General features: G+C 42.3%; 1 protein-coding gene across 1 annotated transcript in view; it reads left to right on the top strand.

Moving 5' to 3' along the window:
• The window catches only part of Syn2 (synapsin II), a 147,046-nt gene that overhangs the window by 85,354 nt on the left and 34,899 nt on the right, over positions 1 to 26,793 (top strand). The window contains exons 2-5 of the mRNA XM_076841048.1: positions 16,180 to 16,237; positions 17,366 to 17,457; positions 19,604 to 19,760; positions 24,702 to 24,791. Coding sequence (XP_076697163.1) covers positions 16,180 to 16,237; positions 17,366 to 17,457; positions 19,604 to 19,760; positions 24,702 to 24,791 — 397 coding nt within the window. The remainder of the gene's footprint in view (positions 1 to 16,179; positions 16,238 to 17,365; positions 17,458 to 19,603; positions 19,761 to 24,701; positions 24,792 to 26,793) is intronic.

The following is a 26,793-nucleotide window of genomic DNA, read 5'->3' as shown; positions in this document are numbered from 1 at the left end:
CATAGAGCTCCCTGTGGTCTGGCCATAACCTACCCCTGTACTCTTCTTTCCCACGTCACCTTCACATGTCCTCTGTTTTCTCCCTGGGTGCTGTGTTCTCTCCCCCTTGCTCTTCATCTTTACCTGGTAAAATCTTACTCTTCTTTCCAGAACATAATTACATGCCACATTCCTTAAGAACTCTTTCTTAGCTTCTACACTGATGCAGTCAGTCTTCTGCTGTAGGATCCTCACGGTGTAGCCTCATCTGCAGTCGCTCCCTGCCTTGGAGTCTGTGTGCAGCAGCTTTGTGCATTACCACGTCGTTCCTCACTCCTGTGCCTTTGCCTATGCTGTCCATTTGTGCAGAATTTTTTGCTCTGACCCCTTACTTTTACTTTTCTCTGGCTAACTCCCACCTAAATTTAGGACGGGCTCAGATATCTTCCAAGATATCTTCCCTCAAGTCTCTGCTGAATTATGTTCCTCTTAGGATAGAGTGTACCTGTCACCTTTGACTTCCACAGTGTGTTTACTGTTTGTATGTGAGTCTCTCACTATGTAGTTTCCCTAGAGAGATGATCTGTGCCTTGTCTTTCTAGTTCTAACATCCAGCAGCATCTCCCTTATAGTAGGTGTTTAATAAATATTTGTGCAATGGATAAATAAGTAATTTTTGTATCAATGTTTTGAATTATATTTTACATTTTTGATAGTTGTCCGTCTACCTAGACTATTAGTTCTGTGACAACAGGGGAAAGGATGGCATCTTACTCATCTTTTTGTCCCCCATAGGACCTGTGTATCCATCATTGTTCTCCAGAGAGACTGAAACAATAGGAAAGATAGAGATATTTTAAGAAATTGGATTTTAAGGAATTGATTGTGGGGGCTGGCAAGTTTAAAACCTGTAGCAAAGACTGCAGACTGGGAACTTGGGTAAGAGGTGATACCACAGATGTAAGTCTGAAATTTTTAGGGTAGGCCAACAGGCTGGAAACTCAGGCAGAGTTTCTATGTTCAAGTCTTGAGTTAGAATTTCTTCTTCTCTGGAAAATTTCAGTTTTGTTGAGAAGGGATTCAATTAATTAGTTGAGCCTAAAACACATTTTTTTCAGGGTAACTTTCTTTACTTATAAAGTCAACCAACTACAGATATTAATCACATCTAGAAAATACCTTCCTAACAACATCTAGACTAGTGTTTGACCAAACAATGGGGCAACATAGCCCTGCCAAATTGACATATAAAATTTAATCATCATGGTAAGTAACCAATAAATGCTTGCTGAATTGAATTGAAGTATGCTTTTGAACTTCTTATCTGAAGTTTAGAAAAAGAGAACAATCTTCCTTCTGTTGCCAGCAATAACTTGAACTCAGAAACCTGAAAATCTTCCACCACTAAACTCCTAACAACCCTGAATAAAAAATAGTGTCCTTTGAAAATACATAACTGAGCTTGCAGGAAAGTGAGGGAGTGTCCAGAGGCTGAAACTGAAGACAGACAAGTAATAAGCCTATAAGAGGACTTTTTTAATCAGGACCCCTGGGATGTCTGTCATTGTAACCACAGAGCTTAGATTTTAATACCACCATAGGATGCAGGAGATGATGACTTGAGTCTTTGCAAGACAGGTGTTAAAACTGAGACCCATAAATGAGGGTTGGACCTTCTAAAACAGTAAATAGAAAAAAAATATTCTCATTTATACAGGCACACAAGAAAGATGCCTATCTCAGCTTGTGCTCCAGCTAGAAAAAAATAAAAGAAATTGTCCCTTTGAGAATTCATAATTACAAATCTGCCTTCACTTGGGTTTGGAGTTTGGATTTATACTTCCTGAGAGAGTCAAAGTCCCAGAACTTAAAATGTGTGCCCATCCAGTGATACCTTGGGGTGCCTAGCAGAAGAAAACACAAATCTTCTTAAGATGGTAAGAGATCTAGGCTGCTGATGTAGCTCGGTGGTAGAGCTAATGCTCAGCATTCATGAGACCCTGGTTTCAATTCCCAGTGTGCATGCACACAAACACACAGATGGTAAAAGCTTTAAAGCTATAAGATGATAAAAAGATCTGTGCCATAAAATTAATATATTTTAAGTTGTTAGGGACAAGAAAGAATAAAAAACATGAGAAAGAACAAGATACCATGAACAAAATAAGGCTAATATGACAAATAGACTTCTAGAAATAAAAATAATATTCGTTGAAATTTAAAGTGTAATGGTGGAGCTGGGTTTGTGGCTCAGTGGTACAGTACTTGTCTAGCACATGTGAGGCACTGGGTTCAATCCTTAGCACCGCATTAAAAAAATAATAATAAAATAAAGGCATTATGTTCATCTACAACTGAAAATACTTTTAAAAAAGTGTAATGGCTATTTAAACAGGAAATTAGACACTGATAAAGAGAAAATTGGTGAATACGAATGTAAAACTAAGCCAGGTATGGTGGTGCATAGCAGTAATGCCAGCTATTCAGGAGACTAAGCCAGAAGGGTCACAATTTGGGGACCAGCCTCAGTAACACAGTGATACTCTGTCTCAAAATAGGAAATAAAAAGGACTGGGAATGTAGCTCAGAGGTAAAGCATCCCTGGCTTTAATCTTCAGTACAGGGGGAAAAATACATAAGAACATAAAGTTAAAATTATCACGATGCCTCTCAAAGAAACAAACAGAAGAATTTGAAAGTAAGGTTAAGAGACAGAATCTAGAATGAGAAAATTCAATATATGTCCAGTGATAGTTCTAGAAGGAAGGACTAGAGACAATGGAAAAAGAACCAATATTCAGAAGTTATGAAGTTTTTCCCCAATGGAATGAAAGATATTAGGAAGTTCCCAGGATACATTAAAGCCTTGTTTAGACATATCAGAATGACACTGCAGAACATCAAAGACAAGAGGTAGGTCTTACGAGCATCCAAAGACAAAAGAAATATCCTACAAGGAATCACAATTAGATGAGATGCTAGGTCAAAATATACAAAGCAATGAGATGCCCTCAAAAGCTAAGAGGAAAATAATAGTCTAGAACTTTCCAGTTAGTTAAACCTTCATTCAAGAGTGAAGATAAAATGCAGACAGTTTAAGACAGATAATGACGTCAACTTTACATTTCACTGATCATTTCTGAAAGGATCTCACAAAAGTTAATATCCTCCAGGAAGTAGGAAGTAAATCCAAAAGGAAGTAATGACATGAAAAAACAATAGCAGAGAAGTTGGTAAACAAGACACTAAGAGTAAAATAAGGCAGATATGACAAATAGTTTCTAGAAATGGAAAGTATAGACATTGAAATTAAAAGTGTAAAGGTTGTTCATAGCATAAAACATAACAAAAACAAAAATCTTGACTATGCAAAGTAGGAAAAAAATACTTTGAATGCAAGTCAAAAATATAACATCGAGTAAGAAAAGGAAAATTGTAGGAAAATATAGAATAGTGCCACTTATATACAACCCCAAAATAGGGGCTGGGGTTGTGGCTCAGTGGTGGAGCCCTTGCCTAGCACATGTGAGGCACTGGGTTCGATCCTCAGCACCACATAAGAAATAAACCAATAAAATAAAGGTATTGTGTCCACTTACAACTAAATTTTTTTTTTAAATCCCAAAATAAAACAGTACTATATTTAGTTGATGGCTACATACACATATGGGAAAATGTATAAATACAAAGAAATGGCAAATATTAATTCAGAATAGTTATCTCTGAGGAAAAAAAGTATGAGGTCACAGAGGAGGGGGCAAGACATTTCAACAATGGATATTAATGGTATATTTCTTTTATAAAATTTTGAAAAGAATATGTGGAAAACTATTGTGGTTTGACAAAGCCAGCTGGTGAATACACAAGTATTTGTGACATCATTCTTTAAATATTTCTGCATGCTTGAGATCTTTCTTCATTGAGACAAATTAATGAATCTAAGATTGAAGAAATGTATGTTGCTGAGGATTCTAACTAGTTAATTTTTGTTTTGCCTCAATGAGGCATGATTTATAGTGGTGGTATAAATTTAAACAGATTCTTCTGAGTCCGATTAAAATACATATACATTTACAGAAGTAAACAAATTTGTAGTTCTCCAAGGTCATGCTCTCCTAAGTGATAGTTTGCCCCACTCCCCCCCAAAAAAGCTGCACTGAATAAAATCTCATATTTGTCCAGCTTCTTTCTTTAATTACTTTTATTTCTGTGGTACTGGGGATTGAACCCAGGTGTGCTCTACCATTGAGCTACATCCCAGCCCTTAATTTTTTTTTCTTTCTTTCTTTTTTTTTTTTTTTTTTTTTTTTTGAGACAGGGATCTCACTAGTTTGCCCAGGCTCACCTCTAACTTGTGGTTCTCCTGCCTCAGCCTTCTGAGTAGCTGTGAGTACAGGGGTGCACCACTGTACCCAGCTAATAATCCACTATATTTCTTTTAACACCAAATTATTTTTATTCTACTTCATGTTAAAGCTAGGTAAGGTCTTGCCTTCTCCTGCCTCTTGCCTGGTGCCTGGCATGTAGTTGGGCAAATAATAGGTGCCTAATCTAATGAATCTTTGTTGAATGAATAAATGAATGAGAATTACAATCCTTTTAAAGGTTTATCAAATATATTTCATTATAGCAGCACTGAATAATAGATATTTTTTCAAAGAAATCTTTCAAGCATAAAGACAAAATGAACTAGTTTTTCAGGCTGATAAGTTTGGGTTGGTTTTTAAAAGTATTCTTTAGGGCTTATTGAATGTGAGAAGTATTTTAGTGGATCATTTAGAAGTAGCTAAAAGGATGACAGATTCACAAAGAGCTAGCACTTCATCATCTATCTTTCAATTTTGTTATTAAGGCATAAGTTCTGGGCTGAACTTGGTATAGAGAAAAGACCATCGAGTTGAAAAGGTGTCTGCATTCCTGCAGGGCTCCCACTGCATGATTTGGGGCCACAATTTCTCCTTAAACTCCAATTTCTACACCTATGGAAATAAGAGGATGGGATCAAAGGTCCATGTCTTCATTGAGAACCAGGGTGGTTCCACAGTGCTCAACCTGGGCACATCTGGGAACCTGTGGCATGACTTTTCCAGGACAGTGCCAGTTTTCTTCTCAGCCTGCCAAACTTCAGTCTTGAATGCCTATTCTGGTGAATGATATCTCCCCCTGAGTTGGTGCCAGTTGGAAAATTGTAGAATGGAATGTGCCACCTGGGTTTGGATTTGGAAATCTGAAATGTTATGGCCTTGAGATATAACACCTCTGAGCCACAGTGGTGAGTGGGCTGATACCAGGCATGGCACTTTGGATTTGGACCAGGAGAAGAGGACCCAGTTGCCTTTGTTAGTGTGAACAGAATGTGGGGAGAGCTCCTCTGTCACCTTCTAGCAGTTTACTCTATGAGCTGTGCACTGGTGATACAGTATTACAGACAGAATGAACTCATCAGTGAAGGGAAAAGGAAATTCAAAATTGGATCTTCTTCTGTAATGCCCAACTGTTTACATTCCTTCGCATACTTGATTTCACAAGCACTCCTTTTTTTCTTTTTTTTTTTTCTTTTTAGTTCCAGGGATTGACCTCAAGGGTACTCGACCACTGAGCCTATCCCTAGCCCTATTTTATATTTTATTTAGAGACAGGGTCTCACTGGGTCGCTTAGCATCTCCTTTGGCTGAGGCTGGCTTTGAATTCGTGATCCTCCTGCCTTAGCCTCCTGAGCCACTAGGATTTTAGGCATGTACCACCGAGGCTGGCTCACAAGCACTCTTAATGGAAACCAGGTCCTCTACATCCTTTGGTATCATATTTAAGGATTTCTGTCTGTTGAAATCCAATCTCCGATTTTGGAGAAAGTTGCCTTTGTTGCTCTAAAGCTGCACCATAGTGGGATGGAAAGGGAACATGGCCTGCCTTAACCATTCGGTAGATCTCTAACTAATCAAATCTTTCCTCTCTCGGTGTCTGTTTCTTTAAAACTAAAATAAGAAAAAGGCTTCTAAGCAAAATTTTCTTTCTCTGAAGGATGAGAGAATTTTGTGTTCTCATTAATTTTTTATATTATCATGAGAATGAAACATATAAGCACTTCAATAACCGGTATGTTGACTTGTACCTAGAATAGTATATCAAGAGCTGGGGTACAGCTAAGTGGCAGAGTGCTTGCCTTTGCATGGACTAGGCCCTAGATTTGATTCCCAGCACAGCAAAACATCAACAACGAAAAAGTACATTAAGTTGGAGGATGGTTTTCCAACACACATTGGAATAAATGATCATAGCTTCATCTATATTTATAAATGAATTTATTTTGTTCATTGAATTCAATAAATTCATTTTGTTTAAGCTGAGCATTGGATGAATACAGAGGCTACCACAACAGCAAGGTCCTTCTGTAGCAGTACTTTGTGTGTTGATTGCAGGGAGGTGGGAGGGAGAAATAGAGACAGACAGAATCCCACAAAAGCCAGAATTGGCTCACACGGTTATGGAGACTGAGAAGTTCCAAGATTTGCATTTGTCAAACTGGAGACCCAGGTAAACCAATGGTACAAGCTTTAGCCTGAGTCTAAAGCCAAGAGAAGACCAATGTCCCAGCTTGATGACATCAGGCAGAGAAAGCAAATTCTCCCCTACTCCACATTTTTGTCCTGTTTATGCCTTGAATGCAATTGAATGAAGCCACCCACATTGGGGAGGACAATCTCCTTTTCTACTGATTCAAATGTTAGTCTTACCCAGAAGCATCTTCACAAATACCAAATACCTGGGTATCCCGGGACCTACTCAGGCTGTCCCAGAAATTAACCATCATAGTTGCACTTCACATAAGGTCGTAGTGGGCGTGATGCTGAGGTGTTGGGAGCAGGGAAAGCATAACACACGCAGGCATCCTCGGGAGGCCTCTGAGACAGTAGGGAGGAAGAGATTCACATAAGGGGAATATTAGCTGATGAGACTAGACTGTGTCTATTTAAAATAACAAGTCAGTGGTTTTCAGACGGGACTTTCAAAAGAGAGAAACTATGGCAGGAGGGGAGGACAGGGAAGATTTCATGAGGGAGGACCTTGAGAAATGTTAGCAGGGTGACTTACAGTGGACCAAGGCACAGCTGAATGGTAGGTGAAGTAGGATAGGGTCCCAGCATGTGGCTTGTGCAGGTCATTCACTGCACAGGGACAGCCTCATGTTCCACTCACCAAGCCAAGTGCCCCCATGCAGGAGTGTGTCCTGTGCAGGCACCCAGAGGAAGGGCTACCTTTTTCTAATTCAGCAGACTTGTAGGAGAGAAAAAGTTGGAGCTACCTTTTAAATAGAAGGACGGAGCCAGGTCATGGAGAACATTTCCTTGAATCTAAACCATTACATAAGGAAGGAAATGTGCAGCTTTCGTGGTGATCAAGGGTTGTCGGTATGATTCACTGCCGTGGAGGTAAACCTGGAACTTTCTCAGTGCTAGGAGCCTGCCTGTCTTGCATAAAATACATCCATATCCTTTGATAATTATATTTGCCTGATCTTTTTCCAATGCAAACTTTATAACTGATCCACTTTGCTCCAATATCAAATCAGCCCGACTTAATTTTATAAGCCAGTCATGGAAAGAGAATCTGTCCCATGACTCCAAAGCATTCTGTTCTGTAGCTGCTCTATAATTATAGACAAATGCATCTAATCTTCCCATCATGTGTTCTCCTGAGTTAGAAAATTCTTTTTTCCCCCATGTATTTGATAATCTTGTTATCTTGTGATACGGCATCATTTAATTATTCCCCAAAATAGATGTCTTCAGAAAATCTGCTCAGAAAGTTATTTGCTGCTCCCAACTGAAGTCACAGCTGGAATGTTTACTCAGAAATTAGGTTTTTTCAGAGCTTTGAGATTGCTGTTTTACTGAAGGGGTCTCATCTGCCACTGAAGGCTGTTGAAACCCTCCTATAGATCACTGAAGGGAATTGCATCAACTCCACAGAAGGACTCAGTGGGTGTCCTTAGTGGTCTTCAAGCCCAGGATTCTGTGGCAGATTAAACCTGGTTGCCCTCTCTGACATTAACCTCCAAACATCTAGCTGTATTCAGGTCAACAAACCTATAAACACATCCTGAGCATCCACCTTATGCCAAATAGTGGAACAAGCATTAGGAATACAAAAATGAGTAGAGCACACTTTCATCTAAAGAAGTAACCAAGCTCTAAACTCGATCATCAGGAGAGCTATAATTTGATTTCAGTAGCTCCACCACCCACTACCTTCAAGCAAATCAGTTAATTCATCTAAGCCTCACTTTTCTATAAAGTCAGTAACACTGAGGGAACATTCCTATAAGAGACATGAAATATTGTGAGGATGAATTTAGGTTTTCTGAGATGAGTGAACTGTATACAGAGTTCTCTTTCTCTCCTCCTTCATACCTGAGTGTCTCCTTTGGGTTTTTTTTCTGACTCATTATTTTAATTTTCCTAAAATCAGAGGCATTTCATTGAATTCTGTTTTTCTCAGGGCCACTTCTACCTTCTTCATGTCATTTCTGTTTAGATGAGTGGGCATGCTATATGTGATTTCTTATTTCTTATAAAATAAAAAAAATACTACAGCTTATAGAAGATGAGGTCAGAGAGTGAGGAACCCTTTATGTTGGGTTTCTAGTAAACCTGCTGATGCTAACTAACTTTTTTTGTTTTCTGTTTTTTTCACTTGGTTTTGCCTCTGGTATCTCACAGGAACTATCGTCATGATACAATATTCTGTCATTCCAGGTTCCTTTACCAGGTTACAGTTGAGCACTCTGGTTCATAATACTCTGATAAAATTATTTCCCCTGGACATGTTTTCTTACACTGAGTCACATTAAAACTCCTCTGCCACTTTTCTGCCCACGTCCACATCTTCCTCCAGTTTATCCCTAATCAGCTTGGCATTTTAATCCCTGGAAGAGCTGAATGCCATCTGCAAACTTGGCAATTCCCCAGGCACTGTCTTCCAGATCGTTTGTATGAATGTTGACTAAGATACCATGCAGCCTGCTCTCCATCTCAGCGGTGCCTTCGCTGCACAATGTTTGACTTAACAACTTAATCACTGAATTAATGATACCGAGGACTGGCCACAGAGCATTGTATTTATCCAGACGTGTGCTGGTGTCTTCCTATTTGTTTCTTATTCCAAACCCAGTTATCCATAACTGAAATACCTCTGGGTATTGGAAGAAAGTTTGAAGGTCCGTGAATTAGATAATGAGTCCAAATTTGAGTGGAAAACTCCTTTTCTGCTGTTAAGGCCTTACCTGTTCTTCTGTCCCATTTATGTCTCCATTCTAAAACATCTACAGAGAAAGTCCTATACCCCTATCATTTCATTAAATCCTTTTTTTTTTATGTCACTATAGTGGCCCATATAGTTTCTAAGTTCCTACAGCCAATTATTTGAGTGATTAATTGAATTGTCGTGTGAGTATTGTACAATAGCTATTGGTTTGTGAGGTACCAGTAAAATAGCAAATCCTGAAGTCTGGTTACTACACTCATTCCTAAATCAATCTGATTGAGCTTAAAATCTTTGAGAGTATCTTTGGAGATAGTTGGCAAAGTTGAATATAGACTCAGTAAAGGTGTTAATAAAAACAATTAGCCAGATGCACTGACACATGCCTGTGATCCCAGCAACTCTGGAGGCTGAGGCAGGAGAATCTCAAGTTAGAGGCCAGCCTCAGCAACTTAGTGAGACTGTCCCAAAATAAAAAATAAAATAGGCTAGGGATGTAGCTGGGTGATAAAGAATGGCTGAGTTCAATCCTCAGTACCAAAAAAGAAAAGAAAAAGAACTATTGTTAATTTTGATTAGAAAAATAATAAAATGATGCTTATATTTAAAAAGGCATTGCCCTGCACCAGGCAAGTTGGTGGAGACAGGTAGTAGACTAGAAGTTCCTTGGACCCAGGGGAAGAGAGAAGGGTTTCTACTTGGAATGATGAAAATGTTTTGAAAATAGATTGGGGTGATGGTTGTGAATGTCCTTAATGTCACTGAATTGTATGCTTCCAATAGTTAAAGTGGCAAATTTTGTTATGTATGTTTTGCCACAATACGAAAATAAGAAATAAGAAGTCATTACCAGTTAGCAATAATACTTAAAAATGGATAGGACAATGACATTTGGGATTTGCTTTAAAATACTCAAACCACAGTCCCGACAATGAAACAGAGAGGGTGATAGCTTGGGAGAGTGTCAATGATTATTGAGGAAAAATATTTTCATAATAAAAAGTTTTTAAAAAGTCTTGGAGACTGACCATTAAGCCCCAAACACCCAGCCTGGCTTCTGAGAGTCTCCGCCTGTCCTGCCAAGCCCTGTGGAGCTGGACCCCTGCCGTGCCCTGACCTCACATTCAAGCCCCTGGACCTTTGCCCTCACCTTTTAATTCTGTGTCCTTTTTCTTAGGTGGCAAAAGGTAGGAACCCTTCCTGAGACTGCCCCGTCTTTTGTTTCCCGTGGTGCCCTATTCCTCTGTCATCAGGTGACAGCCTGTACTACACTCTAACACACAAGGTCAAGAGACTTACTTTCCAGCTACATCTTTCTAAGCCATATGAAGCTTTGGTTGCTGCTGTCATTTTGTGTGTGCTTTATTTTTTTTTTTAATAAGGAAGAGATTGAAAAGCAGAGATTAGAATAATAATTATAAATTTTAAGACTTAAAGGGGCCATAACATTTACCCATATTGACACTGGTCTTTTCTAGATTGTTTTCTCTACTTGGCAGCTGTTAATACATTTTTATATTTCTAGCCTTTCCTGCTGGGTGCTGTGTACATTTTTACTGAGTTTACAGACTAACCACAGCCTTTCTTTCTTCAGGTTGCAAAAACCTGGCAATCCAGCTTGGGGTACCTGTGTAAAACACATTTTTTGGAAGAGGGCAAAAAAATTGCTTCGGTTGGTTTCTGTGGTGCTAGGGATCAAACCCAGGGCCTTGTGTGTACTCACCAAACATTCTACCCCTGCGCTGCGCCCTGGTCTCCCAGCATGGTTTTTCAGAACAGGAAACAAGCACTTGGAGGTTTATCCCTGAGCCGGTGGAGTGGCCCTTAGTGTGTGTGAGCCTCTGTGGTGGAGCGTTTGTCTCCATCTTGCCAGTGGGTGGCAGCAGGCGCTCACAAACTCCCCTAACAGACAGGCTTGGATTCACCCTCCTGGTGTAGGGTGGGAAGGAGGAATCCCCTGCTGTTTCTAGTTTATCTTCTAACTTCCTGAAGCCTTCAGATGCTTGGTCAAAAGAGCAAGGCCTGAGTTACAACCAGTAAGAGCCAAGAATTAAGCACATTGTTAGATGTTGGGACTAGCGCTAGGAATGCACCGGGTGCTGACTACCACCGAGGCTCCTGTCTCCCAACTGCCTTTCCCATCAGTGCTGCCATCTTTTCACCTGAGGTTTGATCTTTGCACATCTTAGTCACCTAGGAAGGATTTGTACTCTAGCCTGTTCGAGATCCTTTAGCTCCAGTGGAGGCTGAAAACAAATTTTCTTATGGAGAAAGATAGGGATTGACAGTCTGGTACTTGCACCTGCAAGGAGAGACAAGACAATGGGACCTGCAGAAGCATTCCATCCACTCAGTCCCAAGGATGGCCTCTTTCAGTTTCCATACTAAGAGTGCTGTCCAAACTGCACCGCTCTGTCCTAACAGCTTTAGTCAATAAGCAAGTCCTGCTTGTGAATCTCCTAAGTGCACTGCTCTGTGAAGAATCTAGAAATTTATAGATACAATTATTATATTTGTATAGGCTCAGAGCATATAACCAAATATCAGGACATAATTAATATCTAAAATTATATCCCAAATATTCTGGAAAATCCAAAATTGACTCATGGGATGGTCTGAGGGTGGCACTGGGAAGCAAGTCAGATTAATAGATAGCTGACTTCAGAAGGCGGTGGCCGGTGATGATGCTGTGAGCCCAACATAAGCAGTCAACGGACACAGTGAAAGTTCAGAAGAGGAAGAGGCCATGTTGGCTGAGGTAACAGTGAACAGCAAAAATGTCTGCTGCCTTCTGCTAACGGGATTTCATATTTCTATATTACTTCAGAGTTTCCCAAACACTTCCATGTCATCTGATTTCATTCTCAGCAACCCACAGGACAGATATTATAAATGGGATAAAATTAATAAAACATTAATAAAAATGTTTAGTGCATGGGTATGTGCTCACTATTATTTTTAAAGTTATCACTACCCACCCCGGCTTTTGAGATGAGATCTTTCTCTGTGTTGCCCAGGCTGACCTCAAAGTCCTGGGCTCAAATGATGCTACCATCTCAGCCTCCTGATTTGCAGGGGCCACAGGATGTGCCACTGTGCCCAGCTTTAACCCCATTTTACGCATGAGGAAAATAAGACTCAGAGAAGCAGTTATTTGTGCAAAGTCACACAGCTGAGACTGGTAGTAGTAGGCTTGAATTTAGTTCCCTGGCTACTGGTTCTAGAACTTTTTCTACATTGTCCCACGCATAAGCTCAGCTTGCCTGGGTTGGGCCAAGTTTTGAGATGGTATCTGCACAGAAGTTTCTGAAATCATGCTCCTCAGCGTCACAAGCCCTAGTTGGGAACTGCATAGGAAATGACGAAGGCATTCTCATCCTTGAGTAACAACAATTAAATCTAGAAGCCTCTACTCATTTTAGCAATAAGGGGAGAGATGGTACATTACATGGTCCATCAAGGAAGCTACAAGCCATTAAACTTGCATAGGTCCTCAGCTGCTAGGCTTGTTAAGAAAATGTCACAATAGGGGGAAATTAACAACACAGGCACCACAGATATTTTTAGTCAATGTTTCAAGGATGTCCATCTTGGGTTCTGTTTAGGATTGAGTACACTGAGATGAATTTTAGATTTATTTTACAAGACTGTCAATCAGAAAGTCGATATCGAGCAGCTACTCTGTTCTCATCTTATACAAGGAACTATGCCGGAAAACTAGGGGAGGTGAAGTGCATTTCCCAAACTTTCAAACACTGATGAGAGTGGTATCATCTTTTTCTTAGGTGGGAGGGTAGTTTGATAATGCATTAAAAACTATAATTATGTCTATTCCTTGTACTAGCAATTCCTCAGTAAATTATTTATCCTATGGATGTATTTTAAAACATAAACCAGGCCCTGGGGATATATAGCTCAATGGTAGTTTGCTTCCTATCATGCACACGGCCCTGGGATCAATCCCCAGTACCACAAAAGTAAACAAACAAACAAATCATTGTAGCACTATTTTTAATGGCAAAAACCAAGAATCTATGGACCTAATGTTCACCAATAAATATTGGCTAAATTACTGTGTGCTCTTTAAATGGAATTTCATGTAACTATTACATAGAAGGAGGTCCATTGATGTGTACTGAAAGCATATCACTAAGATACATGTTTAATTTTCAATAATGAACATAAAAACTCTTTTGGCATGATGCTTTATGTGCATATTTGAAGCATATATGCTTGCAGCTATATCCACACTCCCACCCCCACCCATGCACCAGAGAGCTATGTCTATTACTAATAATGGGGACTATGTGTGATACAAGAGTTATGAGAAAAGAGAACATTTAAAATTTTACCCTATTGTATAATTTTTGAAGATAGATAAGTAGGTAGATTGATTGATTTTACCATATGACACACCATTTTTTAACAATGTAAGCCTCTTGCCTAGGACAGGAAAGGGCACCTCCAAGAGTCATTTACACCCTAGACTGACTCCAGAGCCCATCCTCTGGATCCTAGCACACTGTCTCCTACTAGTGGTCTTTTAGTGTCAGGAAAGACGTCTGTCTTTGCTAGCCAATTCTAGAATTTTTCATGAAAATGCCTGGCATCAAAATATCCAAGGGCCAGAAGCTATGAAAACGTGTTTGTTCTCCAGAAGAGGGCTCTGTGCCCCTCTGCCTGCCATCTTGGCTCTTTTGCTCTAAGATTTTGGCTCAGCCAACAGGGGTCAGTGACCCTGGGCCAGGAAACACAAACTAAGATTTCCAACAGGACAAATTACCTTAAGGAAAAGGCATTAGGATAGCTGGGAGTGGGGGTGGAGGGGAGGCATGAAAACAGTTTCACTAGCCAACTTGGTCAATAGGCAGGTGCAGGAAGTGGCAGATAAACCCAGCCAGGATCTATAAATATACTTCAATATCAGTGTTCAAACCCACAAAATAAATGCGTGAATTAGAAAACTTGGCAGCATGTGAGCATCTAGCTGTAAGCCCTTGGTTGTAGGCTCAACTCCTGTGAACTTTTCTGTGACTTGGGCATATTATTTAACTGCTCTGGGTTTCAGTCTCCCCAGCAATCAAATGGACAGTACTCTCTCTCCTGGCTTCTTCGCAGAGTTGTGTCAGTAAGTCAAGGAATGGGCTTTGAAAATGCAAGTCTTGATACAGAATGAGAAGTATTGTTAATGTCTCTGAGACTTATCTCACAGGAGAGCTATTTTGAGACAGGAAGATAGGAAGCATCAGAAAAGCATTCAGATAGCACCATAAACAGACCTCAACCCATGAAAGAAAGTGACCTTGTAGGTCATTTGCTTGGTTTCTTTTTCTAGTCCTCTTAGACCTACAGAATCTTAAGATCTGCAGAGCAGGGATTATGCCACACATAGACGGAGTAGTAACCAAAGGGATGATGTGCTCCTGACCCCCTGTGTGAGGGGCTTGCTGGGCTGTGAATGTGGATCGCAGTCCTGGAAGCAAGCTGATGTGAAGCTAAGTAAGGAATTGGGGCAGAGGTGGGAGGGATGGACCTCAGTGATCCAGCTGAGTGCCTCAGAGGAGCAATTTCAGGGTGGCCAGGGACTTGGATAGGACAAATGACAACTTCCTAGAACAGGCTGTTCCAGAATCCGTAGAGTAAAGGAAATAGCCTGGCCTCGTCCTGGGTAGGTTGACAGGAACCAGGCTAGGAAGTATTTGTAGTGGGATGACTAGTGTTCACAACATCATTAAGTCCATTTTGAATGGGAGGAGGGAAATGGGAAAAAAATTCAGGGGAGCACACATGGCAAGTCAGTTTTCATACTGTGGGAGAAAAGATGGAGAGAAGAAATGAGCAGAGGGAGGGAGCGCTGTGCCGTGTGGCGGGCGCTGGGCTCTGAGTCCCATGGGCTTGGGTAAAATACCAGCTCCGTCACTGACTTGCTGAATAACTTTCACTGTGCCTTTTCCTCTTCCGAATCTTGGTTTTCTTGATTTTAAGATGAAGACCTCTCTCCCATTTCATTACTTGTTATGAGAATTAAATGAAATGTTCTTGAAAATAACGAGCATGTAATTTCTAGAACACAATACCCAATATAATATTGGTTTATTCCTTTATTATGGAAAGAGATTCCCAGAAAATTTCTAATGAAACATGCCAGCTGGAAATTGTAAGTACTGGCAAAGCAAGCCTGACCTATGGATACTGTGTAGAAAGGCCCTTTGTACAGTGGAGAGCCAGCCTAAATGGGCAAAGAAGATTTTATGGGGATGGTGGGTTAGAGGCAAGATAAGACTGGATATAAATGGAGGAATCAATGAAGTCTGCTTATGAGGGACCATGATGCCATTAATGTCTTAATCTGGGGTTCCCCTAGGTCCATGACAAATTGGGAAGATACTGTGGACTGCATAACTCAACTTGACTCCTTTTTTTTTCTTGACTACTCAGAAATACAGCATAAGTTTCATGTTCATTCATAGTAGCTTTCCTCAGTCACCTCCTCTCCTTGTATAAGTGTGAAGAGATGAAGGGTTAATACCAATTTCTTCAAAAACTCTAAGTCCGAAGATGAAAACAGCTAGAAAATCAGAGTGAAACAAAGGATCAGAAGACAAAGAAACCACGGAATAGACTAGGTCTAACATTGACCTATCCTTACCAAGAATAACATTGAGCCAATTTTTATTTCTAGATTCTTGTAGCCAAATACCAGGGATATTATCATAAAATCTCGAAAGCTGAGAGTCAGAGTGCTTTGGGTTATTTTACAGGTGGATAATTTGAGGCCAAGTGAGAGTGGTTTGCTTGAGAGCTTATGACGACCAAGTAGCAGGGACAGTCTCATTCTGAGGTCCAGTCTGTCGTAATCCTCTTCTTTGTGAGAGTAAACGTCTGACTCCAGACACTTGCACAAAACTAATTTGTGTTTTTTTGTTTTCCTTTCTCCAGGGCCAAGTGCTTTCGGGGCAAAAAAGTCCTTGGGGATTATGATATCAAGGTGGAACAGGTAACCAGCCCAAAGTCCCAGATTGCATCTGTGACATCACCATTCCCTTGGGCATCCTGGAGTGACCCCTCTAGTTCTGCCAAGTGGAGTACAGTGTCTGCCATTGGGTTCTGGGCTCTCCATCTTCTCTCACCACCCTTTCCCCAGGGCTTTCCTCTCTCTGAAGCAAGGTCCTGAAGGGCTGCTCCTTTTTATATCTTTGACTTATTTTTACGGTTCCGATATCCGGAAGGAGACAAGAAGTGTGGCTCTTAGAGTCACTTGCAGGCTGAGGAAGACCTTAGAGGAATGTCTTCCTAGGGTGTTGGCCATACCTCCATGTCCTTGGTGACAGTATCTTCTGGGGTAGGCACATGTGGGCCATTCAGGTGTGCTGCCTCCAGTAATACTGACCCTGGGCCTACAGCCAACTTCAGAGGGAACTTAGAAAAGAGCACACCTTTGTTTTAATACAGGGAAGTCATTTTCACTTTCTTCTAACCTTTGCTTTATAATAAGTAGATGACCAAGTCCATTTGGGAAGAGGGGGATGTCCAGTTTAAACAATGAATATATTTTCTAGGTAATGATAGAATTCACTCCTTATTCATTGCGCGGTGTGTTATGGCTGTCAGAGAACTTTCTGCTATTGCATTCAGTTCTTAAAACACCTTGTCAGATAGGCCAGGTTGATAAAAATTATTTCCATTTTGTAAATGGAGGAAACTGAACCCCAGGCAAAACAAGTAACTCGCTTAACATGTTGTGCAGCTAGTTGGGGGAAGAGCAGAACTAAATTCCAGTTACCTAAACTAACATCTAGTGCTTTTATGTTGAAACTGGAGAAAGGGGACATTTATCCTGTTCATTCCTTCATTGTTAAGAGGCAGCACAAAGGGTGCCAGGATGGGGGTCACAAGACCCCAGTTTTGTTCCTGTTTTTTTCCAGTGAGAAGTTTTGTTTGTCCATTTCCTCTTTTGGTAATGATTTATGTCCCACCTGCCTCATAGAATCACTATGAGAATTAGATGAAATTAGTATTTGAAAACTATAAGTCAGTGTTTGGTGGTGTGGCAGCGACGGCTGCTGCTATATGGAAGACTTGGCGGTCAGGACCGTGAACTTACTGCCCTACTGTTGTTTTCCAGGCGGAATTTTCAGAGCTCAACTTGGTGGCTCATGCAGATGGGACCTATGCTGTGGATATGCAGGTGCTGAGGAACGGCACGAAGGTTGTTCGGTAAAAGCCTTTTTGTCCTCAGGGTCACCGTCACTGTCTCCATTATGACTTGAAGAAGTGGTTTCAAAGTCTAGTGTTAGCATGAGACAGCCGTGCTGTGTGTGGTGCAGAGAAGTAAAGGATATGTGTGGCCTAAAAGGGACAGAGAGGGCAGTCCTCCTGCCTTTCAGAGTTCCCAGTCCCCTGGTTGAGAAAACACCCTGAAGCTTCAAGGACTCAGAGCTCACTTAGAGGTAACTGGCTTCCTACTAGGCTCCTGCCCCACCTTCAGTCAGTACATGATGTACTCCCGCCATCATTTCCCCTGGAAAACGAGGTGCCATAGCTTTTTAAAAAAGTTTGAAAACATCTAGTTCAACTTTCCATTTTATGTTGATTTGCTTTGTTTCACCCAGTCAGTTGGTGGCAAGCTCTGTGTTCTTTATGAGTTCTTTTGACTCTCAGCTCTGTGTTCTTTTTATATTTCTCATTCCTGGGAACTTGTGTCTCATAGAAAAACCTAAGATTGGAACAGACATTGTGGGTGGAAAAAAATTAGCAATTATTGAACACTTCCATGTCAGGTGATATGCTGGGTGCCTTAAAGATGGGAGATTTTTTTACACTTAATAGTTCTTTGACAGAGATAATGAGAATTCCAGATGGTGGGGAATGGTTTCTACAGTGTCGTTCCAGGAGTTCAGTGTGGTTTCAGGTTTTCAGAAATCAGTCTTGTTCTAGGAGGAGTCTGTACCTTCTTTCCACCTCAGTCTGCTCAGACCCAATAGCACCTGGGTCAGTGACAGGAGAGGTCAGACTGGAGGTGTCTGGGACCTAACCACAGTGAGTGCATTCATTCTGGAGACTAAAGAGAAGACAGAAATGTCCACCCGGGTGAGAAGTGAGTTCAGTTTGATCCTACAACAGAGGGGGGGATGGGATCCTCCAAATGCAAGTAGTATGTGTCATGGAGATACACACACAAGCAGGTAATGACAGAAAGGTCCAGGAGCAGGACAGCAGGAGGGAACTGGCAAGAATTAGGTGGCATCCTTTCGAGTGCCAGTGTAGGAATTCAGGGACTGGCCGCACATCTAGCGCTCCATTCCTGTAACTGCGATATAGGGTTGGAGTTTGATCTCAGGCGTATAAGGCTTCCAGTGTCAGGATCTAGGTCAGTGACAGAAAGGCCTTGTAACAACAGGTCCCAGAACTGAGGACAAGGTCACAGCAGCCCAAGCAGATGTCATGCTGACTTGATGCTAAGTCCCTGAGAGACTGAGAACTCCTTCAACCCCCACTCCTAAGCCCTGATCTCTGAGTTTGGGTGGGGCTAAGTCTGTAGGTGGCGGTAGGATGAGTGCCTGGCAGAGAACCAGGTAGGTCACGCACACGGTGTGAAACTGCTGAGCCTTGGAGCCGTGGAGGTGGGTGCTGCCACACACCTTCTCTCTGAGAAGATTTGTGAGGTGAGGGCATGAAGACAGGAGCCTTGTCCTGTGGAGAGCAGTGGCCAGGCACTTTGCTGGCTGGAGGTGAAATGGGAACTTTCCCATGCATCAGAACATTCCGTATTCTCAGTGCTTCCTGCAGCCGTTGCTCAACCTCAGTTCTGCAAAAAATATTTGTACCCCTTCCCAGCATCCTCTTTGGAAGAAGAATACCATTGGGAAGTTTGGCATCTGTTCTCAGCCAGCCTGGCCCCTTGCTCTCCTGGGGACCTGATGAGGGCACTGCCTATTTTAAGGAGCAGATTTAAGGACTCTGAACAGGGCACTGAGGTCAGACCTCATGGCAGTGTGCTTTAGGCAGCCTTTTGTGTCTTCTTCAGAGTCTTCCAGGACCCTCCTTGAGCACCAACTTTGGAAACACAAGGAGCTTCACTTAAGTTGTGAAGGTTTAAAAGTGTTTATTCCCTCCTAAAGCTATTTATGCTTAGTCCAAAGGAGTAAGAGAATTTCCGAAGTCCATTCCTCAAATCCCCTTTGAAAAGTACCATAACATTTCATTTCCCAGCCCAGGAAGGAATAATAATAATAAAATGAGGGTGACAGACTAGGTGGTCCCTAATACATCTTCTCTGACTTGGGCTTTGGAAATGGGAGACAAGATGATGTGTAACGTGAGGTGCTGAGTAATGAAAAAACTATCTCTGCGTTCTTACCAGATCCTTCCGGCCAGACTTTGTGCTCATCCGGCAGCATGCGTTTGGCATGGCAGAGAACGAGGACTTCCGCCACTTGATCATTGGCATGCAGTATGCAGGCCTCCCCAGCATCAATTCTCTGGAATCCATTTACAACTTCTGTGACAAGCCATGGGTGGTGAGTGAGGCTTCCCTTCCTCTCAGGTAAAAGGGTGGGACCTAGGCCTCAGTCTTCCAGTCTCCCAGGAGGGACCTTGGTACTCCACTGGTAGGCACCAGCTGAGAGAATATGAGACGAGCCCTAGCTGGACCATGGGGCAGGACAGGTTCTCACAACAACATGTAACTACCTGTCACAGTTTGGGCACCTTTGCTGCAGAGTGAAACTTTGGCTTTTCAACCAAGTGGTACAGATATTCTGTGAAGGAGTCCTTACAGGTCTGTAGGCTCTGCCCCTGATAGCGGGTGGCAATGATAAAAAGGCCTGTTTCTCGCCGTTTCTAATGGCTAGACTAACTACTAGAGAGGCCTGAGCTCAGTGAGACCAAGGAAATGGTCCAGCTGAGAGAGATATGAGTGACATAGTCCTATCAAGTGTCTCAACAACATTAGAGTGAGATTTATCCAGATACACATGGACCAGCCACATACATGAATTGTAAGGTATCCTTTGAGATCATCAGATCTGACTGCTTTACAGTAGGGATGTGAAAACTGAAGAAGGTAAAGAGTGTAATACCACTTACTATAAGGTGCCGACCTCTGAGATTTTCCTATGTTAATATCATTTAATCCGGGCTGGGGTTGTGGCTCATGGTAGTACACTTCCCTAGCATGTGTGAGGCATTGGGTTTGATTCTCAGCACTACATATAAATAAATGAATAAAATAAAGGTCCATCAACATCTAAAAAAAATCTTTTTAAATATCATTTAATCCTCATGATAATCTTATAAAAAAATCATCACCACCATTAATTTTTTTTTTTTTTTTACAGAAAAGCAAGACCCAGAAAGGATTAAGTAACTTGCCAAAGTTATAGATCCAGAATTTCTCTAGATCACACTGCCCCTCATGTAGATTGGGCTACTCTGAGGAAAAGATTGTCTGGTTTTCTCTTCCTTAGTCAGTCTGTAAATCTGGGAGAGAATTTGACACTTGTAAGCAGAAAAAGGAACGTGTGAGTTTGACAGGGAGAGAGACCTGTGATTGCTCCCGGGGCACTCTGGCCTCCACTCGGACACTGAGGGGACCCAGCTCCTCTGCTTGTAGCTCTGCTGAGCCAGGCTGGCCATCTCTGGAAGAAATGCCTGCTCCCATCACATCTTCTTCATCTTCATGTTTTGCAAAAATCAGATTTCAGCTATCACACACATGACCGCCAAGAGCTGGAGTCCAGGGAGGGTGGTTGACCAAACAGATCCATCTCCCTGCTCTAGATTTCTTTTCACACCTGAACTGACAGCTTTCCTGTGGCCGCCATCCTGGGCCTTACAATGTAAGAGGAAGAGCAGTGAGCAGGAGTGAGGAGGCCTAGGAGCCACTGTGGTGAAGGAGCGGGTTGGGTTTCTGAGTCCACTTTCCCTGTGAGTGGCCTGAGGCATCTGCAACCCTAGAATTCTGTGGAAACAGGCTAACGGGGTTTGATCTGAGTATGTCATCCATCCCAGAAGAGCACGAAGGAGGCCTTCACCGCATGTCATGTGGCCTTCCTCCTACACTTTTAAGCCCTAACCCACCCTCCCCTGGCACCCCCAGGACTCTACCATTGTGGTTCACTCTACCATTGAACCACATCCTTAGCAGAAGTTGGCTTCCTTGTAGCCACACAGGCTGATGCCACTATTATCAGCTTTTTCTGAATAATTTTACTACTTAACAGCCCTCTGACTAAACCTGTGTCCTGGTTTCTTTGTCTACAAACTGGGATTAATATTATTATCTGCTTCTCCTTTGCTAGCCTGGTTGTTACAGTCCCCCAGTGTCTGAAACCTCATAAAGAAACTAGTTCCCTATTTTTTTACCTAAACTGTGGCAGAGGCCAGAGATGGAACAGGGAGAGCCTATGCCTAGGGCTTTGCCCCCGTGGGATCTGGGATCTGGTGAGGGGTCACACTCTCACCCATTCACAATCCCAGCACATTGCCTTTGGCATTGCATGAGAACAACAGGGCTCCCTGGCCACACACCAAGTTTTCCCTTCAGTTTGACTAAGCAGCTTACACAAATGACATTTTACATATTGTTCTCTGCCTGTTAATGGAAGTGGACAAATTTGGTGACTAAGGGGAGGGTCCCTTTGAGATGATGGCTTTGGCTCATGTTTCTAAATTTCTTACTGTGGCTGCTCTGGATGAGAGGCCTCCAGTGGGTTGGAAAGGGCACTGCCTTGCACATCTGAACACATGTGTTGTCTCTGAAATTGGTCAAGGCAGGCCACTGGATTTTCAGAAGCAAAAATGAGGCTTTCAATGAAAGCATTCCTGAGAAAGTAAGAATGCCACCACCCCTTATTGCTCTAAATTTATCAGAATTCCTGTCAGTCTTTCTGGTTTGTTTCTCTTCTTTTCTTTTCTCTCCAGTGCTGTTGATAGAACCCAGGGCCTCACACATGCCAGGCAAGCACTCTACCAAGGAACCACATCCTTAACCCACTTTCTGAGTTCTTTAGTGACAGATGAAGCAAGGTCAAGCTAAAGCATTTAAGTTCCAGTAGAGATAGGGAAAACATATTATTTAAACGGATCTTGAAATTTCATTTCTTCCATGAATTCTTTCTTGCTTCATTGAGTAATTGGTTATGAGAATTTTTTCCCAGTTCCCAAATTCACTCCTTTATTGTGAATAGAGGAAATAGACCTTATCAGATATTATATTTGTTTAGTTGGTAATCATGTACCTGTGACTTTCTCTAAGTTTCCAGGGAGGCAGAGGTTAGATGCCAAACCTAGTAGCTTGAGCAGACAGGGACTGCTGGAAATCAGGTGAGGAGGGTGGAGTGAGCTCCCTGGGACCCAGCTAGAGCCTGGGAACTGGCTGTCATTTTGGTCTTGGCTGTCCTAGGGCCCTGAGAGTCTGCCGCAGGCCTTCCTGGCATCCGTGTGGTATCTGTGTAACTCCCCCACACACGGGGCAGATAGGGCCCCACATGCCTTAGTACCTTGCCAGAGCGTGGGCTGCAGCAGGACAGAGGTTGTTAGGCAGAGCTGGCATCAGCTCTCTGGGGACGCTGGAGAGCCTCAAGAGTCCGGGCAGAACAGGAGACTAGCTGGGCCCATGTGGGCAGGCAGATGAGATTGTGCGGGGAATCAAAGAAGATAAGAAGATAGGTCTGAGGGACAGTCTTGACATTCAGTGCAAACTGAAGAATAAAGAGGAGAGCAGCAGGGTACAATGGAGGGTGCACTGGGCACAGGGAAGAGTCCTGAGCCCTCCCCCAGGGAAGCCCCCATTCCAGCCTCCACCCTCCCCTGCTTCCCTAGCCTGACACCTCATTTTTGAAGCAGGAGGTCTGGTCTGGAGACCATGAAGTCTTTTTCAGCAATAAAATCTTGTTTAATGAGAGTTTGTGAATCTCGCTTTCTGTCCTAGAGACCTTAGAGCTCCTGAGTCACCAATTATGTGTCACCAGAGGGTGTGGCCCAGGAATTCCAATATTTTCTACCATTTCAAAAATAATATCTTTGCCCATAAAATCATCTGCCACAACAGATGATTACTTAAACTTCAGTTATTTAGTGGAGTGTGGGAGGAAATCTAATAAAGGGATATTCTGTGTGGTACAGAATTTGAGGAACTGATCAGATTTAACCCTCTCATTTTGTATGTGAAGAAAATGAGAAGTAATCTCTTGTTTAGAGATATCTAGCAAGTTAGGAGGAAGAACAAGAACTAGAAGACTCCAATTTTCTAATAACCTGGCTGAGCTCTTGCTACTCTAACCCCTTTTCCTCTGCCTGGCTTGTGGGCCAGCATCCCTTCCTTATAGAGAGTATCACCTGAGCTTTTAAAAATTGTCCTAGCTTTTCTTTCTGATAAGTAGAAGCTAATTTTGATCAGACAACTTTCCATTCTAGCTGTTCTAGATACTGGTGGTATGGAGTATGAACTAATCCTCTAGTGCTAGAGAGAAGCTTTGCCCTGTTGCTCATACATGGGGGTCTTGGCTGGACAGGAAAGTCCTGGGTCTCCTGTGGGGAGAGCGTGGTCTCTGCAGAGCCTGATAGGCAATTACTTGAAGGAACTGGGAGAGTTAGAGGTTGGGAATTAAGGGCCCTGGCTGTAACTCTGCTCAACAACTAAACAACTAGGCAAGTGACTTGTTGAACCTGAGTTTCTTCATTTATAAACGGGAGAGGGGTGCTGGCTGGGTGCCAAAAGCCCTTTAACCCTGACACCATATATATATATTCTCTGCCTCTTCCCCTTGAAGCTATCCCATTTCTCAAAGGGGAAAGGTCCAGCAAGTTGAGTCCTTGGATAAGTCAGTCCCAGAAAGACTAGGCCGATCTATCCTACACATCATAACCATCTAAATCTTTCTAAAGAATAGCTTTATTCTTGACATTCTCTGCCAATTTCTGGGGACTCCATACAGCTCCATGAAAAAACTTCCATTCTTTTGACACTTGAACTTCCAAGAATTGGCCTTATAACCTCTCTAGCTTTTTCCTGGTCTATTGGTCAGATAAGCAGGTATTTTCAGTTAAGAGACCCAAGATTCAACCTAGAATTACCTCTTTTCAGTCCTGGGATTTTAGTTCAGTTTCTTACCCACTCTGTGTTGTGTACATAAAATAAAGACAAGACACCTACTTCATCAGTTTGATATGGATTAAATGAAATACCATTAAAACTGAATATGTGCTCAATGAAAGTGCTCTCTCTCTCTCTCTCTCTCTCTCTCTCTCTCTCTCTCTCTCTCTCTCTCTCCCCCTTCCCCAACTAAAGCATATGTTCCTTCAGAACAGAAATTAGATGTTCACTTATGTCTTCAATGTGCTTAGCACAAAGCCTTCAGTAGAGAAAGTGCTCAGTATTTGTTTCATGGATTGATGCTTTGTCCCCCTGTTCCAGAAGTTGTCCTAAGTAAGCTGAAATGTTTTCTTCTCTTTTGCAGTTTGCCCAGATGGTGGCCATCTACAAGACACTTGGAGGAGACAAGTTCCCACTCATTGAGCAAACATACTACCCCAACCACAAAGAGATGGTAGGTGCTAAGTAGGGACTGAGTCTCTGCTGTTTGCCCTCTGAGCTTAATTAACCACATGGATCTCACCATCTCAATCCCAAAGATTCCACTGGAATGGAACTATCAAGTCACTTTGTGGAGCTATAGTAACTGGATTTTGGCCAACAATCTCTTGTTTTTAAATTCTGGAGACAGAATAGGAAATAACAGCAACAAGGGCAGTTTAATAAATCTAAGGGAGTAATGAACCTGTGGACCAACAATCAGAAGATCTCACTACTTGGAGTTGTATCTCTGGCTCTGCCAGGTATCTCTGCAAGTTACATTTCCTCACTCTTGTGTCAGTTTTCCAACCACCCAGGTGGGCAAAACTATCCCTGACCAGGATGTCTAACACGATAGGTACAAAACTTAAAAGAGTCTCTTAGTAATAGCTTTCTGATAAAGCGTGAAGCTCTCCTTAGATATAAGCTGTTGCTCTTGTATTATTCACCAGACTTCCATTCCCTCGGCTTCCTCCAACTGGGATAAGGCTAGGCTAACCCTGTGCTTTTTCTGAGTGCAACCTAGGAGGTCAGAAAAATCAGTGAGATGGGATGTTTTGTCCATAGAAGGTTGGGACTAAGGATTTTCCTCCAGCATAGCCTGGAGCTCAAGCGCCCATCTTCCTTACTGTCCACACCCTCTGCCCAAAGCTGGTGTGATCAGATGTGATCCTGCTTAACCCACCAGTGGAAACTAGCTGCCAAAGCCTTGCAAGTATTGTGCTCTGGGACAAAGACACTGTTGTTCACCCTCCTATTCCTTCCCCCAAAAGGGATCTCCATTTGCAGCATTTCTGTGAATCCTGAGCCTTCTTCTAGCACATTGTACATATCCCTGCTTACCCAGCAGACCACACATATGGGAGATTTGGGGCTGGAGGGAGAGGAGCTTGGACTTTGAAAAGAACTATGTCTAACATCATCTTCACCAGAACTTCCTCAGGGAGAGGCTCTGGAATTTTAAACCCTTGCCCTAAATAAATCCTAGAGGTTAGTATGAGGATTTTTACCATTTAAGGCAAGCCAGGAAGGTTTGCAGAAGGCCTGAGGAACCCCGAGGGGCCCACAGCTGGAGATCTCAGGTAGTCTAGGACACAATGAGGAGGCAGGCAATGAGCTGAGAGGTGGAGGAAGTCTCTGAGGATCAAAGCAATTTTTTTCCTGCTATAACATCTAGCAGGGCTGACCAATGGGGAAGAAAATTACATTAAGTGCAGGATGTATTCCTCCTCTTTCCTCCCAGGGTCCTTGTGATATTTCTCTCCTATCCTCTTATCCTGAAATATGCACCCAGGAGGTCATCTCTCAGGATGTCAAAAGCTGATGAAGGGGGAATTTCCACTCTGCAAGAGAAAGGCCTTTTGGCTTAAAAAAAAAAAAAAAAAAAGAAAAAAGAAAAAAGGCACTGGGTTCAATCCTTAGTACCACATAAAGATAAATGAATAAAATAAAGGTCCATGTACAAGAAGAGAAATAAAAATTTTAAAAACAAGTCCTGAAGTAGGAATGAAGACATTAGTAACCTTAAAGAGGCAGAAGGGACAGCCTCTGGACATCAGCTGAGGGAACCAGGAATAGTTAACCTGGAGGGAAAGTATTCATTCCTAGACAGCAAGTCTCCTCCTATCCAGAGGTGTGCTAGGATCTTCTGCCAGGAATGGTGTCAAGGGGATTGCCGCACAGAGAGGAAGGTGAGGCTGTTTAGCTCTCACACAGAGTGATTCTGGGTCCCCTAAGTAGATGAGAGTACATGAGAGGATTGGGATGAATGGAGTTAGGAGGAGTAGAGGACACATAGCCATAGTGTTGTTCATTCCATTACCACTGTGGTCAACCCATCTTCTGTTATTATACATCACAAGGCTGCACCATTTCATAGGTATAACATTCACCGTTTCTCCCCTATCAGATAATTTAAGGTAAACAGCACTTATTTTCCTGGGGAGAAAAGGAATTAGTCTTGGCCTTGGAAAACA

This window comes from Callospermophilus lateralis, chromosome 20 (genome assembly GCF_048772815.1).
Source record: "Callospermophilus lateralis isolate mCalLat2 chromosome 20, mCalLat2.hap1, whole genome shotgun sequence".
Taxonomy (NCBI): domain Eukaryota; kingdom Metazoa; phylum Chordata; class Mammalia; order Rodentia; family Sciuridae; genus Callospermophilus; species Callospermophilus lateralis.
The sequence above is the reverse complement of the archived record's forward strand: the minus strand, read 5'-3'. Positions and strand labels throughout refer to the sequence as shown.